Source organism: Ambystoma mexicanum, chromosome 9 (genome assembly GCF_040938575.1).
Source record: "Ambystoma mexicanum isolate Mex_15411 chromosome 9, UKY_AmexF1_1, whole genome shotgun sequence".
Taxonomy (NCBI): domain Eukaryota; kingdom Metazoa; phylum Chordata; class Amphibia; order Caudata; family Ambystomatidae; genus Ambystoma; species Ambystoma mexicanum.
The window spans coordinates 1025538031-1025558013 of record NC_090931.1 but is presented as its reverse complement, the minus strand read 5'-3'; the positions used below and the strand labels follow the sequence as shown (position 1 = coordinate 1025558013).

The window sequence follows — 19983 nt, the reverse complement described above, 5'->3', positions numbered from 1 at the left end:
ACATCAGTTTCCAATAGTTCCAGACATTACTACCATTCTTACCATGATACCACCATTTGCAGAATATTTTTCAGTAATCAACTTGCAAAAATGCATTTTTTAGTATACCATTACATCCAGAAAGCAGATTTTTTATTGCTTTCGCCCTCGGTGGGAGAGCATATACTTTCACTAAAATAACACAAGGTTATACAGAAAGCCCAAGTACATACAGTAGGGCACTTAAGGAACAGCTAAATTCCTTGAAATTGCCTGAATATGTCACCTTGATTCAATATATTGACGATTTGTTTATAGCAGCTCCCACGGAGGAACTCTGTAAACATGCAAATACATTGTTATTGTCACATTTAGCCTGTCAAGATCATAAAGTATCTTTGAAGAAATGTCAGTATTGTAGACAGGAGGCATCATATCTTGGGTACCTCCTGTCTAAGGAGAGTAGGAAACTAGCACGTGATAGAATACAAGCGATTTCTAAAATGCCACAGCCACAGCCTGTTGTAGGCAATGGATACCCAATTTCTCGCTTAATGTTATACGCTTGATACAATTTAAGGCTAAAAATGTACAGGATCCAGTGCCATGGACTGATGGACATCAAGAGGCATTTGGTTTGTTGCGCACAGTGCTTTGTTCTGCTCCCGTTTTAAGGACTTTGGATTATAATAAGGAATTTGTTTTGTTTGTGCATGAAGTTGATGGATGTGCTTTGGCTATTAAGACACAGGAGCATCGAAGAAGGAATAGACTGTGTGGCAATTTTTCCTCCATGTTAGACCCTGTTGCACGTGCATTGCCTAAATGTTTGCCCACAGTAGCAGCTGCAGCTTTCTCTCTAAAACAATGTGAAGGTATGGTTTCAGGTCACTCTTTAACTGTGATGGTACCTCACTAGGTCGATGTCCTTTTAAATACGACTCAGACCCAATATATGACTACAGCCCGATTTACCAGATATGAAGTGATATCCACATATCAAAATTAAGCGCTGCAACACACCCTGGTGAGCTATTACCCATACCAAATCAGGGTATCGGGGACAATGAGGCAGCGACCATAATAGTATCTTCGCAACTGAAGAAGACACCAAGGACTGAATTGATTTGCGAGATACCTCCCTTCTCAAATGGAAGGAGAATTATATTGTGATGGATCATGTTTTAAAATGCCTGATGGAACTACAACCGCATCCCATGCGGTTACGACTTTAAAAACTATTGTAGAAACTAAACGAATACCCTTAAATTCATCACAAGCAGCAGACAGCATAGCATTGAATTGTGCTTGTGAATTATCGGAAAAACCTTCTGTAAATATTTTTACTGACGGTCAGTACGCTTTCGGAGTTGCACATAATTTTGGAAGAATATGGGCAAAAAGGGGATTTTTTGCCTCACATGGAACTAAGATACAGCATGGTTCTTTAATAATTGCGACTGTTGTCATACCTAACGCTACCAAAGAAACTACTGATAGTTAAATGTGCTGCCCATCATAAAATAGTGACGGAAATTCATAGAGGAAATTATTTTGCTGACTCCATAGGTAAACAAACAGCGTTAGATTGTACCTCGGGATCTATAATACTGAGAATATTAGAAGGGCTCAGGATCTCGGATGTATGGAGGAAACCTCTGTTAGCATTAAAGATATACAAGCAATGGCGACTGGAGAGGAAATCAGGGGGCGAGAAGACAGCTTTGCTATACAGGATGAAGAGGGTTGTTGGGTCACACAGTCTAAAAAACAATGGATGTTGCCCAATGGACCATACCAGGTGTTATTGGCCACCCAAGCTGCAGTTCGAGTAGAGGGGAAAAGGCTTTGGATCCATGCTGCTCACATCAAATTGGTTCCTTTGCCCTCTCCCTCTGATGGAGATCATCCTCCTTCATCTGAAATGAAGGATTCTTGGACCCCTGTGAGTTTGTCAAAATCTGAGATAAAGTCTTCAATACAGACACCCATCTTGTTCAAAGACCATACTGTTCCAGGAGCAAACAGATACAATCTAAGACCCAGGAAGGAATAGGAGTGCCCACTGGATGCCTACAAAGTGCAGATATAGTAGTGATGTCAGTCTGTGCCCAGTGGAAGCCTACAAGTGTGGGTTTGACTTTGGGATCAACCTTGCACCTACGAGGAACCAACTTGTCATGATCCCTGTGCACACCAGGCGGTAACAGGGTATCTAAGGACTGAAGAAAAATTGTATTATGCAGTTGCATCTACTGGGTGGTCAAATTCAGATGAAAAACAATGAAGTGATTTTACGTTCCCGCTCACAAAAACTATGGACAACGGAAGACCAAATAGTAATATTAACATTTTGTATGATTTTAGTGGTAGGACTTTCTGCTTATTTCTGGTTCCTTGAAAATGATTATGTGCATCTTTTAAAGACACTCCTTCCCAATGACACCAAAGCCACTGCTGAGCTCCCTTTTACTCCTCATGTTTTAACCCATACTTATCACCCCTTGGATGTGTTTCAAAGATATGGTCACCGTAATAATCCAAAACCTGTACATATTAATTAAGTTCAAAAAGCTATTAATAGAACAGATTGTTGGCTTTGTTCACATGTTCTGCAGAGTGGAGATGGCGTAGGGATACCCTGCTATGCAGTCCCAGTTAATAGATCAATATTGTGTGCTGTACGTTCTTTATCTCGCAGTAGGTTGATAAATGATTGTGATAGAGCACGAGCCCCTCCTGGCAGGATAATGCTTAATACTATTAAAAACTCTGAAATATTTGATAACACCCTTAATAGAAATCGTTCAAGTCTTAATATGATGTCTAACCTTTGATGGGGATCCTATACCTCGTACATGAATGTTACATATCCTTTATTCCAAGTAATTCATAGGATAGGAGAACCTCTGTTTGCTATTGGAAGGGAAAAATATAATATGCAATCCTTTGATACTATTGTTGATTATACCAAGTATACTAATTCCATACTTCCTTATGGGAACTGGTATTATGTTTGTGAGGACGGAAAAGTATATAAGTGATTGAAGAAGGGTTGGACAGACCGATGTTACCTTGCTAATATATTTCCTGGAGTTTATGTGGCTTCCACAGATAATATATACCAGTGTGTAAAACTACACAGAGGGAAAAGAGAAGTGGACCAGACTGATACTGATGCCCTGGTGGCATAAGATTATGGGAAAAGAATAATACCATTGTTAAGGTTGCTCCTAACTCAGAAGCATTCATAGACTCAGTAGAGTGGTAGAAAGTATGTTGAACGAGACTTCAAATATATTTGTGAATATAACAATTGAACAGAACACTATTAGATTGGTGGCACTTCAAAATAGGATGGCGTTGGACATTCACACGGCTGCAAAAGGAGGGGTTTGTACATTAGTGGGCTCTTCTTGCTGTATTTACACACCTGATAGTTCAAGAGATATCTTTCATGCTATTGATAGATGACATGTATTGGGAGAAGGAGTGCATTATGAGTTTGGACAGGAGAAGGGCTTGTCCCAATGGTTTTGGAGTTTGCAAAAGGATTGGGGATGGAAATTGCTGTCTATTTTGTTAGTGGTCTTTGGTTTAACATTAGATTGCTATTGTTGTCTTCAGTGCAGTCCTGTATGTTGTTCCTTTATATCTCAAAGTTATTTTAGGATAGTAAAAAGATTTAAGCCCCTCCCCAAGGATAGTCATAGAATTAATACTGTGATGATGGAAAACATGCAAATTCAGAATCTAATGGACATAGAAATTGAAAGTATAACTGATTTGGGCGAAAATGACTTAGCTTAGGCTAAAAGGAGGGTTTGTTAGAAAATAGTAATAATATGCATCTTTCTTACCCCTTAGCTAATCCCTTTTTGTGATCAAAAGCCAGTTTTTTTCATTAATGTTGAAAATGGGGTCGCATTTGTCAGTCATCTGGTAAAACCAAAATGGAAAATGTGTTTGTGGCTTTCTCAGTCAGTCATTACAAGATTGGGTCTGTGTAGAGGGCATGTTTTAGCCACATGGCCTTCACTGATAAACCTAGGTTAAACAACATTAAGGAGAGGTCCTCCTATTCCGTGAAGTAAGAAAGGCTGTTCCAATATGGTTGCATTCTCTTAACTAAATGTTATGTAAAGACTGGCTGCCATAAGCAGAGGTTAGTTACACAATGAGTTATAGTGTTCAGCCCTTCCACTTTATTAAACTCACAAAAGGTATCTTTTAAAGGTTGTGCAAATAGGGTGACCATTGTTGGAATAGAGGGCAGGCGGATTCTGTGTTTAAGGCCTCAAATAAAAGTCACTGTCTGTGAACTGGAGGATAGAGCTTGTAATTAAAGCCATAAGCAAAGTGGAGATTCTTGACATAACAATAGTATCTGCTGAATATGCTCTGGGGATTAGGTGTATCATTGTGTGTGTAGTCTGAACATGTTTGTGATATTATCTGCTGTAAATGAAAACCGAATTACCTATGTTGATGCAGGCTTTGCTTCTGTATAAAATGTGATGCCGTGTACCATTCAGGCCCTTCACTTCTCCACTCTCCATGAAATACTGGTCGTGGATGAACCTGAAGTCTGCTCGAGTGTATGATATGCGCAAAATAAATCTTACCTTGCAATTTTGAAACTCTGTCTCAGATACTCTACTTTGTTTGAATTATAGCACTTAGAAGTCTCAGTACTGGTAGGAGGTGGCCCAGAGGAGCCATGAGGATTACATTATCAACAGAGACAAAGGAATTTTACAATTCGTATGGGAGAAACTGGATACCAAGTATAACACGTAACAAAGGACTATCAAATGTGTCAAGCTCAGCCGTGTCAAGTGCAGCCATGTCAAACCCCACCGAGTCTGGCAGCAGGTGTGGAGGGAAACTAGCGCAAGAGATCCAGGTGCTGCTGAAAGAGGATGCCGGTAAAGTGCTGTGGGAGTCCTTCATGGGTTCTGCAGGAGCAATTCCAGGCAGAAGACTGAGCAGGAGAGCAGAGCCAGGAAGCAGACGGGAGAAGTACTGTCCAGCTGACAGAGCAACAGCAGTGTACCAGCAGAGCCAGGGAGAAGACCCGTGGACCCAGGAAGTTCTGGTGACATACCACGATCCCAAACAAGGTAACGGGAGGTATGGGAGACCCAGAGAGGACACTAGGATAGGGGGAAGGCTAGTTCACAATGTTCTCTCTCACCCCAGTAGTGGGGAGCCCGCAAAAGGGTATAATCAGAGAAGGGTCTGGGACCTGAAAGCAAATACTGAGAGTATTAGAGGAAATATTCAACGTCACAGTGGGAAAGATAGAACCACTGACCACCAGAAAAGAGTCTCCGACCTGAAAGCAAATACTGAGAGTATGAGAGGAAATGTTCCTAGTCACAGTGGGAAACAGAAAACCACTGACCACCAGAGAAGGTTCTAGGACCCAAAAGCAAACACTGAAAGTATTAAAAGCGGAAATCTTCCTCATGGCAGTGGCGACAATAAGCCCACTGACCACCAGAGATGGGTCGGAGACCTAACTATTGGAAACCAGGCATCCAAGGAGAGCTTCCTCATCGCAGCGGGGACAATAAGCCACTGATCATCAGAGAAAGGTCTGGGACAACTTTGCTAACAACAAACCAGAGTGGCAAAGTGTACATCAAGCTGAAGATTGTGCGAAAGAACTGTGCCGATTAATGCCAGGAGAAGGGAGTCATTTTCCTGGTTGTGAACTAGGAGTTGTGTTAAAGACGCCAGGGGAAGGGAGTAATTCCCCCTGGCCTTGTTGTAAACGGTACCAAGCAAAACAAGGAGAAGCACGTCATTCTCCTGGTCCCGCACTAGGAGTTGTGATAAAGATGACAGGCAAAGAAAGTCATTCCCCTTGGCCGTTTTGTGAACTGTGCCAAGTAATACTGGGAGAAGTGAGTTGTTCTCCTGGTCCTGAACTTGGAGTTGTGTTGAATCATTCCCCCTGGTTATATTGGAAACTATAGATCTACACCAGGAGAAGGAACAATTCTCCTGGACATGGAATTGTATAAAGGCTGTGTTTAACCCGCAAACCAGTAGAAGGGAGTCATTCCCCCTTACATTTTTGTTGCAAGAGAACATTCTTTATCGAAGCTACCTGAGCAGTAGGAGAAAGGAGCCATTCTCCTGATGAAGGAACCTTCTGTTAGTTTATCCTTTAGTTGTAATATGAGAGAAAGAAGTAGGTTGTGACACAGGACGGTGGAGTTTAATTTGACAGACATTCTGACTGACCCTTTAGTATTAGTTTAGAAGCAGGGAAACCTCTCTTAGAAGAAAGGGATAGTAAGGGCCTTTTATGCACAAATGAAGGTCTATAACCACCACCATGCTACCTTTGTGTTAGCTTCCTTCTTCGACACCCTTACACTACCCCAAACCAACAAGCACTTTCATGATGGAATCACAGATCTCATCATGAAAGCATCCATCAACAACAAAGCTAAAATCTTCTTTGGGGACCTCGAACTGCCCAGGATCCAATCCACCAAGAATCCTCTAGTGACTCAATTTAAACTGTTCGAAACCATGTATATCAAACAATTTATCACAGAAACAATCCACAACAAAGCCAACACACTCGATGTGGTACTCAGCACCTCTCCAGCCACATATGTCTTACACCACTACCTTTGGCCTGGATGGACCACACATCCATACCCATGCTGCTCTACCACACATGTCTCCCCTATTGGTGCCAATCCAAAAAAACAAGACACACCAAATCTACTCAAGAACATCTGCATGGATGCACTGAAAGGAAACCTTGTCACCATGGACTTCACATACGACACCTCAGAGAATGCCAATGCCCAGTTAAGCGCACTGAAGCACACCCTGAGGCCACCAACACCCATGCACAACTGGAACTTTGGCTCAACAAATATACTCCCCCATAAATTGGCAGCACAGGAACATTTTGGCAGCAAGTGTGGCATCTCTAGACACGAACATTTCAGTGGACATTCCCAACAACAAGAGGACCTTATCACCCTGAGAACACTGCAGTCAGCATGCAGTAGCCAAAGTAAACTACTATACAACAATCTTCATGAAAGCACTGATTCAACCCCCTGCCAGACTCAATCTACTCACAAATGCAACACCATCAATAACTTATCCATAGAAAAGATAGACAAGAGAAGCCAGCCCATTGACAACTCCAAACTCACCACAAACATCCTTCTCATAACAGCCCACAACATAACAATATGGACTGAATTTACAACACCTCTGGAATGTGTAGCTCATTTGAGATTATCTGATTGTTATAATTGTAGCAGAATAAGAGTTTATCCATGCTGGAGTCGTTTAATTGCACATGCATGGAGATTAAGCTACATTCCTCATATATAGGCCTTTCAGCAGGGCTGTTTGGTCTTGATCAATGTTCACTTGGATATCATTTTGAATGAACTTCTCCAATTATGTACTATTGAGTTCTCCTTGAACTCTTAATGTTAACAACATTCATATTTGTATTAACAATGATGATCATAAAGTCTCATACCCTTCCTACCATCAGTGCAAGTGACAATTTTATAATCCCAAAACATATGCTTGACTGCTTCCACACTTTCTTAAGGATGTTGTTTAGTGATTTAAACATTTAAGAATAAAGGGGAAAACGAATGTGACTTGAATGAGCACACTTGCCATTATTTAGATTATAACCCTAAAATCCAATTAAGGAGGATTGTTTTGTAAGTTATGATTTGATCAAATATCTCAAACGTTGCTTCCCTTGTTTTAGGTTGTACAAGTTTGGAAGGACTTTGCAAGTCAACCATTTCTAATTTTTAACTTGGGATGTTCTAGTCCAACTTGTTGTTCTATCTATTGAACATATCAAATATTTGCATTACAATACTCTATTTATATAGTTTTACTTTTTTAACATAACCTTTCAATCTTTCAATGTGGTCATTTGTAATATGCTACTTTACAAATTGATACTCTTCACTGACTAACTGGCAGATTAGTAAATGGTAAGTGAATATCATTGAAATAATACATTAAAATACTGCAGACTTTCAGCTAAATGCATACAATATCGAATTATCATTTCAGTATGCTGTTTCTTTCTTTGAAAAAAGAAAAGAAGACAATTTTGAAAAGAGAGTGTTTCTACAGTTCTGGTCTTTTGCACAGCATCTTGCCACAAATTAGACCTTCACTCCTGTGTTTCTTCAATCTCCAGAGGCCAGCACACCACCAGAAGTCACAACACCACCAGACTGAAAACTCCAAGATGGAGAAAACAAGAAGCAGACCTTTCATCCACCCTGTCTCTGAAACAAGTTACCAATGCAGATACGACTGACAAATCCATCCTACACTTCAGGACGGAACTGAAAATCCTACTTTCCAAATAAAATCTTTCCAATCTCTGATCACTCCGATGAAGCCTACTTCTCCTGCACAAGAATGCCTCCATGTGCTCTTCCTACCCACACCAACTCCTCTGATACTCCTGCACCCGACTTGTAAACCCTGGGTTTGTCCCTTTTGTAAAGTATTCCACTGCATCCCAGCAAGGTTTCTGCTTCATAATTCCTAAACAGACACACACACACAACAGTGACATGTACACCAGATAAACAATAAATACAACCTCTAAAGGCAAATGGGGGCATGGAGGAATGGTAGAAATAAGGGGTAGACCAACAAAAGGATTGGGGAGAGGGAGGGAGGTAAAAGAGCGAGGGGAAAGAGTCAGAAAAGTGAGAATAAGCAAGAGGCACCAATTAATACGCAAGTGAAACCATGTGAGAAAGGTCAACGGGGTGCCAAACTAACAAGAGGTGCAATGTAGAAAAGGAGTGGGAAAAAGAAGCAAAGAGAATGGGAATGGGGCAGAGGCAGGAAGGGAGCAAGAAAAAGCATTAGGATGGAATGGTAGGAAGTAAACTGTTTGGAAACAAACATTATTTAAAAGATCAACATTTAGGTACCAGCCCATACAACAACGCAATCATTTCAGTAGACAGATAACTGTGTACTGCATTGGTTGCCTTTTTCTCTATGTGACCCCTGTTGAAATAATTCAATTATAAACATTAATCTGTATGGGGTACACACAACAAAAAAAGGTATTTTTCATAATTGGTACTTTGCTTTGATATAGGAAGCAGGTTTTCTTTTGACTACATTCTATTACTATCATTGTATTCATGTATTTGTTTATTTTTTAATGTGGATTTGGATTAGTGTTAGATGCGAACGACTATTTTAAATGAATGAACATATTTTGAACACGATCACAACAGTGGGCAGAACATCTTAAAGAAGGGTTCTTAGACAAAGATCAACTTTTTGGAAGGATTGTGTCATATCCTAATTTTATGCACCAATTATTAGTCTTTCACTTCAATTATAAAATGGAACCTATACTTTCTACTCATGAAGTTATATTTAAATTAACCACTCATTGAGCCATTGATTTGCTCCAACACTACTGATCTAGTTAAAACGTGCGTGCTTGCTTTTTGGTCTCCTCTTAGCTCGTACACAATAACCTGGCTGGATAACCAGAGCATCTCAATGTTACCTTTGATCCTATTCACAAAGAATTGAGCAACTCTGAGAAATTTTAAAAAGATAGACCTTGTAGATTGTGCAGTTCAACACCTTCATCATTTTGTGAGGGACAGGACAGGTAGCGTAATGAATTATGGCCAGGCTCCCACAACTACACAGCCAAGCCTCTGTGAATACAAAACAGCAAGGCACATACACCTGACATGTATCCATTGATTAGCTACCAGTATGTTCCTAGGCGAAGGTCTGGAACCATGATGAGAGCACAGTTCTGCATGACTCGTCTGTTACTTCAATTTATTCATGAAACATGCCTGAAAGGCATCAGAGCACTTTACACTGACGTCAGGAGGAAATCTTTGCAAGCTAGGAAAATCATAGCACAGCAGAACAATATTGCAGAACAGCATGAGCAGTGGCGTTTGGTATAAGATCGGTATGCTTTATCCTATAATCTTTGGGAAAATTAAACAACAATAAAGCAAAGCAATAACAGTCAGTCCAGGATTGAGATGAAAGGTCAAGAACAAGGGTTTGATTTTGAAGCACAAAACAAGATATGGGCCAGCGTGAAGAGACTAACAGTTTACAAGAAGCGACAGATTTGCGGTTCTTGGTTTACTATATCACTATATAGTCAATCTATTGGTCTGTTATGAATAATTAAAACAAATCTAAATGGACAACATCATCTCTGCATGCAAAGTCTGTCTAATGATCGCTATAAGCCACGGGGTTAATAAAATGTGCAAAACCCTCAAAAGATGGTAACCAATAGCAGGTACAGAAGAGCAGATATGTTCCAATCATGAAAATGCATCATCCTAAATTTGCCAAGCATTGAGTACTAGTGTAAGGGACAAACTGCAACCTCCATTTTAACAAGAGTGTGCTAAAATACGAATAACCTAATTTATTTGCTAACAATTGTTGATTACAATGCAGGGACCACCAACTTTAGCACATTCGTGCTGTGGGTCTAATGCATGCAATTTTTAACATTCACGCAGCAGAGGGTACGAGGAAAGAGTAAAAGTGAGGCAATCTCGCTGTTACTCTTCCATTTTCCTCTCTCTGGTGCATGCATCATTTACCAATGGATTCTACTGCAATCCAACTGAGTTTGAGCAGGCACAAAACAAAGAAGTGGACTCCATTCATTTTAAACCTTCAAAAAATCTACTGTGTAACATCAAACACACTGACCCGATGGAGGAGGTCAGTAAAGTAGACATTTTATGTGGGCTCTAATTTTCATCCATTTGAGTCTGTGTGTAAGGTATGCGGGGATGCCAAGGTAGACACTGTTAGCATAGCCCAGTCTGCAAGAGAAGAGCATCTCGGTTGTGCATAATTTGTGTGGGAAAGAGATGTGCATTGTTTATTGACGGGCAGAGGAGGAAGACACATGAGGAGAACACTGAGTACACTTGGGAAATAAGAGATATACTGGATCAGGTAAGATACATACGTTTCTGATGCACTGTGAAGGGGAAAAGCAAGTGCAAGAGATTGCAGTGAGAAGGAAGGTCAGAGTTAAAAATAGTTCCTGCTGAGGATTATGTTTTGGCTCTGGTGAGTTTGATCCAGTCGTCTCTCATCCATTTCTGAATAGCAGGCACACATTAGTGAAGGATCTTGCCTTACAAGTGGGAGTCTTTTTTTTCGTTTGATGAGGATTTGGATGTCACCGGTATATCCGTAGGTGAGATTGAGCAGCAAAAGTGGATGTACGTGGGAAGTGGATGTACGTGTTTGTTGAAGAGAATGGGGGTGGGTGGGGGCACTCTGAGGAACTCCTGCAGGTGAGGAATTGAGGTTGGGATTGGAAAGAGGGGAAAGCAACAATCTATGAGCTGTCAACAAGGAATGATTCTATCCAGACAAATGTAGTGCCTTGAATTCCTGAGACCCAGAGAAGGAAGAAGCAGAATTCATGCTTGAAGGGGTCAAATGAAGCTGAAGGTTCAAGAAGAATGAGGAGGGTGCTGACACTGTTGTCATTAGCAATGTAGTCCATGTCCTTCAAGCCTCTTTTGGAGGAAGGATTAGAGTAGCCGAGTGATGTGCTTTTCCAGGAGTTCAGCCAAGATTTATAGATTGGGAGGTTGTTTCTAGGGGATTAATGATCCAGAGATTTTTTGGAGTAGACTGACAATTACATGTTTGAATAAGATAAGGGTAGGATGACTTTCACAGCGGGGGCGGGGGAGTTTAAGTAAGAGGAGAATAACGTTGGACTGATTTGAAGATGTAGGGTTAAGAAAATGTCAAGGAGAAAGCCAGTGTTGGTGGCACGGGATAGATGAAATAACAATATGTCTTCGGAAATGGGATAGAAAGATGAAAGTTGAGGGAGGAGGAGTCGGGGGGGGGGTGTATGGGGAGATGGTACTGAGGCAATTTTTTCAAAGTGTATAAAAGAAAGTATGTTAGAAATTTAGTAAATAAGGAGAAAATCTATTAACAGACTTAGGCAGGTGGTAAAGGAAAAAGGAGCGGGAGAAGTGAGTGCACAGAGGACGTTATAGTTCTGGGAGACCCTGAGCCTACCAGTAAAACAAGATGTTATTGATATTCCAGATTCGGTTTTTTGTATGCTCTCAGGTGAGTAAGATAAGGTAGGGTCTCAGGTGGAATTTAGGAATTGCAGCAAAAGAGTTCAAGACCTTGAAGCTGTTGATTGGATTGGAGGATTTAGCTAGATAACCATTTTGCTGGCAAGTTCTTGATGGGATGCTTTCACCTCTTCTTGGGGCCACATGGTTGGAATGGAAGGTGTTCAGTGAATCCGTGTTAGGTGTTGAGGAGCTCGTGAGGGGGCAATTGTGACTGAAGTCTTGTAAGATAGGGAGTGGGTGGGCAATTTCTTTCAGTGGCTGAGGGTTAAAGCAGAAGGACAAGCACTCAAGGGTATATTTAAGTTTTTTTCTTTAGTGCATGCATTATGGATAAAGGTAATAGGAAGTGCAACATTTAAGGTATCGCATGTTTTTGGGTTTGAGATGAAACATACTAATAACATTTTCTTCTTTTGTTTACTTGCATGTTACATTTTTCATTGTGTTATGGTGGATTATATTGTTGGTAATTTTAGGATATAGTACAACAAATGTGCCCTGATGATGGACATGAGTCTGAAATGCAGTGGCAGCACATGCACTATCTGTTTCTGCTTTCTCTGATCTTGGAATATGGATTAAAACATCTGAGCACATATCTGGGTGAAGCGTCTGATGACTTACACATTGACTGAGCTACAAGATGTATTAACGTGATTTGCTGTTGTAGCATTCTATGTGAGCACCCAGCTCTCTGAGAAATGCCTTAGAGATGTCTTGTACAGTTTATGCAAACCAAGGTGCCCTGGGCCTTTTCTGGAGTTCTCCCAGAAGAGTTCAACAATATTTGGAATAACTAATTTAAGACTATTTAAGAAGTGGTTGTGCCCACTATTCGGATAGTTCTCATGACTGCACATCCACTAAACACGTATATCCAACTCTTAGCCTCCTAACATAACCAACAGCCACATCTCCTCTACTTTAGCACCCTGTAAGGACCCCAAATGTCTACTTACAGCACTGTTCTACACTTGAAGTATAGAACGTGCCCACTTAACCCTAACAAGCCTGCCCTCTCCTAATCCAGCATACACTTCACAGTCTACCGTCCGGCCGCCCTCCACCCCAGGAGTACGCTCGTGCTGGCTTGGAGGAGTCCTCTGGGTGCTGTCTAGCATGAAGCCATAAACAGTACGCCACACACTTTATACATTCACACATAACCGGAGCACAGTACATATTCTTCCATGTGACACATGTCAGAATTTATAGCCACAGTACCCTTGCTTTCCTCGCACTACTAAACACCAGTCCACCTCTAATATGGGGCTCAAAGTGTAGAGACGCCCTGCAAGTAGCAGAAATCATGCTTTACAACAAGATACAATAACATAACACAATTGGAAGCAAAATGTTCACTCTTCATTGAAAATGAAAGCATACTGAATTTCAAAGGCTGATATTCATTTACTTTTTGGCAAGAACTTTGAAGACAGACTAATAGACCAAGATGCTATGTGCCCACCATTTTCTAGCTTATGGTTACCGGAAGTGCATTGGATTGAATTTGCATGAACTCTTCTCAGGCACCAAGGCAGAATAGGTGCATGTCAGAGCTGACTGTGTTTCGCTAAATCAAGTAATAATGCATAGAAACATTTGGAACACAAAGTAATAACAAGGCAATAATATCAAAAGTATAGATTTGACATACCATCTGGAATTCATCATTATTCATGCCTGACTCGATGTTCTCCCTGATAACTAGATTCTTCATGTGTGTCCTTTGGGATTTGCAAATAATGTGCTCATTTCATTGGGGGGCGGGGGCAAAGGCAGAGCATAGTCCTCTGTCTTACCTCTGAACAGAGATTGAGATGTGTACCTGTATACACATGTGCAAAGGCCTTCTGCAGTGTCAGCTAATGCGGAGGGAACGTCAAGCTACTCTGAAGATGGAGACTGGCATCACCACAGTGCACCCCTCTTTGGTGATGGATTTCTAGGACACACACTTCTACACCTTTTCTCCTTCAACAGTCTCATTAACCAATAAGGAGTGATAGATGCCCCTCTCATGATTGGCTGGATTTAAGGCATCAAAGACAACGGGGCTCCTCTTTATTGTGTAAATATGGAATGTGTTGACAGTTTTTTGCTGCCACCTTCACATAGATCCTAACAGTGAAGAATAGAAACACTTCTGCTTCGAGGTTAAGTTAAAAAACAATGCATGGGAAAAACGGGTGTGGTGTACCCATATTGTGGGTATAGAGTACTCCCCGGATGAAATCCTAACAAAGCAGAATGTATGTTCTGCATATGCTAAGGTATTCCTTGGCGTATGACAGACTTCATATTACCTTTCTTGCTTGTCAGGAGGCATCTGAAGAGGAGGTCTGTTCGTCTACAAAAAGTTGTATATATCGAGGTTTCTCTTTCAAATACCTCATAGAGGAACTTAAATAGAGTGAGTGCACATAAAATGTATAATTTGCCTGGGTCTTCATGAATGCACGTGCACACCTTAAGGAATATGTTTTTAAAAGGCCTTGATGTCTCCACAGGCACAACGCTATCTGCAATGTTACTGGTTCTCAGTGCAACCATGGAAGAAAATGGCTGCCATTGAACAGTGCCTCCTTCATCGCTAAGAACAATGTTAGCAGAGCGGATGCATTTAGAAATACATTTCTAAGAATTCTCTGGATCGAATAATGCTGGGCAGCAAACAGGAGGCCCACTGAAGCCACCACGCCGTCATGCTTTGTGGCACAATAGATATGAATGAAACATAATACTTAATTACTAGAAATGGGCCCTATCTTTTGTACACAGGTTTTATGCATATTCAGTGCGTGCCATCCAATTCATCAGTAGAATCTAGCCACTATTTTACTAAGACAATGCATCCATTAATCTACTAAACATAGCATATGTGGGTAACTAAGCCTCTGCACACATTTTCTAGACAGGCACCCACACATTATCAACTGAAAAATATGTCCTATTAGAAATAAGGAAATATGTGGGTGTGTGATCCGAAAAATACATTATTTTTATGATATATTAGTATTGTGCAAACCTAACTCGGGAGCAACACATTGATTGCTACTAGGGTTGTGTTATATAAAATAAAATCGACACAATATTTGTTGCGAGAAGTCGTGCAATCAAATCACAGTGGCACACGTGATCAGAAAAACGTTTCCTCAGTAACATATACAAATTATTTAGATCTTTTCATTCAACAAATCACTCAGTGATGGTGGACAACACCCACAGATATCTAATTTGTGTGTGTGTGTTTACATTTGCTCGAGAAACATTCGCCAGATGAAACAAGTTAACTATTTTGCGATTTATGCCAATTGGTTTCAAATCAAAACTGTACATGTCGATCCAGTCGCCAGAAGTGTTTATGTTGACACGTGTTTCATCAAATATAGCAGACATTATTCTTTATCATACCCAATCTTGCCAGAGGCAGCACATTTCTACATAGCTCCTCATTGTTCAGCAGCTAGGCACATGAGCAATTTCTGACAAGCCAACCCCCAGCATGTGATCTAATGCCCCAGCAGAGCTGCAGTCTGAGTCTTCATTGATTACGCTCCTAACTCTGAAGATCCTCAAGCCTCAGGTTCCACCCTTCATTATGATAATCTATGTCCAGGATAATACCTGGGTACTTTGACAACATACGGTTGGAATGCATACTTCACTTCTTGGGTGCCTGAGCAGAGACTGACTCTCTGGATAGATACCAATAGTCTGACGCTAAGAGACAGGCTGGGTTCAAGTAGCAAATAGTTCTAGAACTGACCACCTCTTGCCTTTCTCTGCCTCCCATAACATCTACCACCTACTCTTGAGGCTTATCCCATTTGTAAACAATCCTAAGAAAATCTACTTACAACGAATCACTACCTAGTCTTCCTCCAACTCTGTCTGCCAAGAAGGTTCAAGGAATTGAAGGAAGCACATACGTCATCCACTTCACAATTAAGATTCTTCATACGTTTGATGCTTGACCTTTCGATGACAGTGGTTATACCCCTTCTCAAAAATACCTCACATGCTCATAGACAGTCCACCAACATTTTCAAAGAATATCAAGCATTCTCCATGCAGCCTAATTACTGAAAGGTGCCGACTCTGCTAAAAGCAATGCTCTGTGGAGTTGAGCCCGCGTCTACATTTCTTAACGTTTTGTTCGCTCGCCGCACTGTGTGCCTATACTGCTGGATCTTGCCCAGGGAGCATGTGACTCTGAGCACATGACTTACTCTTGCCCCAGCTGCTAAACGAGGATGTATAAATACCATAAGGGCAACACGAAACCACTGTTTTATGGTGTTCAGCTACATCTCAAGGGTATTCACAGAGTTAAAATAGGTTTCTATGTACGGGTTCAAATGCACAAAGCACCAAACACACAATATCTCAGGTGTCAAGGATATCAATCTATTAGCTGCATCTGACATATCTGCAGTAATGTAGCTCACTCCTACACTGCCTGGATTGCACTTAGGTTTCTGCCTGCATGCCTTTTCTTTCTGTTGATACTTAATCCATCACCTTAGTCAACGTCACCAGTAGCATGCACTATTGCATGTCCCCCTCCGGTAGCGTATGTGATGCATCCATTGGATGTGTTCCCTCTTGCTGCAATGATTGATAGGCTTGGTTGCACATGTCAGCACTGGCGACTCCCAAATTCCCATGAGAGTAGATGGTTACTAATTCATCACAACCAAATGCTTTTTGGCTTCCTCAACAACGCTTAGCCTGTGAATGGGATCAAACTGCCAGACACACAACTGATGTATGGTACATGTTCTAGAAGCTCATTTTTGGCAGATTCTAGAACATTCCCATCTATAAAACCACATATAGGTCTAGTTTTCTTATTGACACAAAATGTTTACGCCCCATAAGCCAGCAGGCAACTGAAACCTCATGTTCTGTTCTGTTCCTGAAAGTACTTGGGAGAGATTTCTCATGCCTTTTAACAATCTTAAGGGATGTCTGCTATTTTGTCCACCCATGTTCATAATATTTTCAAATTACAATACCTGACCCTTTGGCTCCAAGGATGAAATGGCCTGCATTGGTCTCAATTATGTTTGTTTCCTGGTTGGAGGAGGTAGTGCCAAATCTGGACAGACCCCCGTCTGCAGCTGAATTCCATTTAAGGCTTTGTGCAACCAAATCCAGTTGCCAGCTAGGGGCTGGGGCATAATGTAAAGTGATTTCTTCAAAACGTTTCTTTTTGTTTCTATGATAGCTTTTCTCCCCACGGCCCATATTCAGCTATGAGATATTTTATCAAGAAACATTCTTAGGTTTTGACATTGCTTAAAAACATGGTTTTAGTACTAATGGGACTCCTCCTTTTGGACCAGGACCAGGACAGTGCTGAAAACCCTCTTTATAGTAGTACACGGGCATCACATAAATGATTTACATTGTAACGGTGTAAAAACAATACTCAATCAAAACTTACCAAGTTTCCTACAGTTAGCACATTGGCAAAATGTTCAGTCATTGGATAATGTTCCATGGCCATAAACAAGGTATTCAACACGATGCAGATAGTAATTGCTAGATCCACAAATGGGTCCATCACAATCATGTTGACAATTTCTTTTATTCTCAACCATTGGTCGCTGCAGTCCCAAATCAGGAAAGTGTTGGCAAATTTATTCCAGCATGGTGGGCATTTTTCTCTGGATTCTTCAAGTTCTAAAACAAGATTTCAGTACAAACATTAGCATTTAGATCTGACTGAAAATACTAGTGCAAACAGCACTTTAAACTCACAGTATTATTGTGAAATATTGAAGGATTGTAATAATGATAAAAACTAAATGTTGACCCCCTTCAATGGAAATAAATAATGCAAAGGTATTTTATGACAATGGCTAAAATGATTCTCCTTCATTTGCATAGTTGTGTGGATATATCAATATTGTTGACAACACCAAATGATTGATTCTGGAGTTTTTCACATGATATTTAGTTTCTTTGGTAAAATCTTGTTCTATGACAGGATGAAACATTCTTTACAAAATTAATTTTGCATGGTAAAAGTGTTCTAGTGAATGCCACATGATTGATTGTGTGCCTAATTCCACACATCAAAAAAACCCTGAAATTCCACTTCAGTGCACATGTCGAGCTAGTAGACTTTGGTATGAGTGTGCAAAATAGCTCTCTGACAAAGACCAAAAGGGGATTACACAGATCCCTATAATATACCCTACATGTATAATTGGCCAACAGAAATCCCACTTCGTCAAACAATGATCGAATTAAGAAAACATTCCCTCGCGCTCCAACCCAGAATAACAAAACATCATCTGCAAATGTTTGCATGAAAGCAAATATCTTGTTACATTATTATCTGAATTTAGAAATCCTTTGCTAAAGAACAAGGAAAGTATGTAGTTCAGTGCATGTGTATATACACAAGAAATGGCCATTTTTATAAAGTTGGATTTTAGTCGCTGCGTCCTATATTAACTCCTATATGCCCTGGTCACTTTGTTGTGCTTTTATGCCTGTTAGCCCACTAATAGATCTGCTGCGGTCTACCTACTGCAGGTCATGTCAGTGTAAAAGGCTGGGCATACATATTATACAGAATGCAAATCAAGGTGTTAATCACTTGACAAGAGGCATCAGTGGAGGGTGGTAATGCCGCATATGATCTGCCGCATTAGGCCATATAAATAGACTTGGAATGTACAATATGTCAAATGTCAAACTCAAATTATGGAAACTGATTATATTTTACTCCTCCACAGACTGTTCTGTAGTAACAGTGACACACTCAGGAATTCAGAATCCCAAAATGGATGTATCTCAATTATAATACACATGTCTATTCATCATATCCATGTGAATACAATTATATAACAATGCTCATAAATGTTTCTCTTCAAATGCTTGATACATTAGAAGAAGTCTTTGACATCTTTCAAAATGTAAGTACTATGAATTGGAGCCTATGCTCCTCATCTTGTTCCTCACACACATGTGCTCTAGAGTTAATTGCATGAACCCCAATGTCTTAGTATAGATTTAGCTTAATTCCAGAAACATTATATTTGCAATGATCTCTTCTCATAATCACCACCAAGAAGATGAGACTCCTACACCCTCCATTATCTGGATTCTTCTTTTGTACTTCATGATTTGTATCCACACAATTTATGCCACCACAAAATGGGATCAATTTTGTCTAGATACATAATCATGTTAAGTTCCATTGTAGTTGTGTCAGCGGATGAGCATCTAATTCCTGCAAAGTTGTTTGATGATACACACTAACACACAAGTGAATTACTAATGACAAGTGTATTCAATGTATAGCATTCCCTGTTAAGGGGGCTGAGATTGTACAACTTGTCATTATCTTGTCCCATTTTCCATAACTGAAACCTGGCCAGGAATGATCTGCTTACTTTGTCCGGGCTTATATCAGAAAACATTGCTAGCACTGGCTAGAGCGAGCACTTGCAGCAGTATGTCCTCGTGTTAATCAACTGCTCAGTGAGGCAGTGAGGCAGTGAGGCAGAGAGGCAGTGAGGCAGACAGAGTGTATCATGGCGAAATCTCTTTCATAGTGCCAGGTTTTTTGTAAACACAGTGCAACTGTGCAAGGTGGGAGAGAGATGGAGGATGTTGCTTTTAACAGCATATTTTGTTTTATTTTAATGTAATGCTACCTTACAATTTGTTATAATTGCTATTTTGTGCTGCGTTATACATTGCTGCTTGTTCCACTTTTGTGACCCATTCCATTTTTCTTAGTACTGTTAGTTAGGCAGTAATGACCCGAGTGGTGGGTCGTACCAGATGGTAATATGCC

General features: G+C 40.5%; 1 protein-coding gene across 7 annotated transcripts in view; it reads right to left on the bottom strand.

Annotated features, from left to right (window-relative positions):
• LOC138488904 (sodium channel protein type 2 subunit alpha-like) overlaps positions 1-19983 on the bottom strand; it is a 1014718-nt gene that overhangs the window by 487817 nt on the left and 506918 nt on the right. For all 7 annotated transcript variants that reach the window (XM_069616299.1, XM_069616302.1, XM_069616297.1 and 4 more), the window contains exon 14: positions 17614-17852. In XM_069616299.1, the coding sequence (XP_069472400.1) occupies positions 17614-17852 (239 nt within the window). The remainder of the gene's footprint in view (positions 1-17613; positions 17853-19983) is intronic.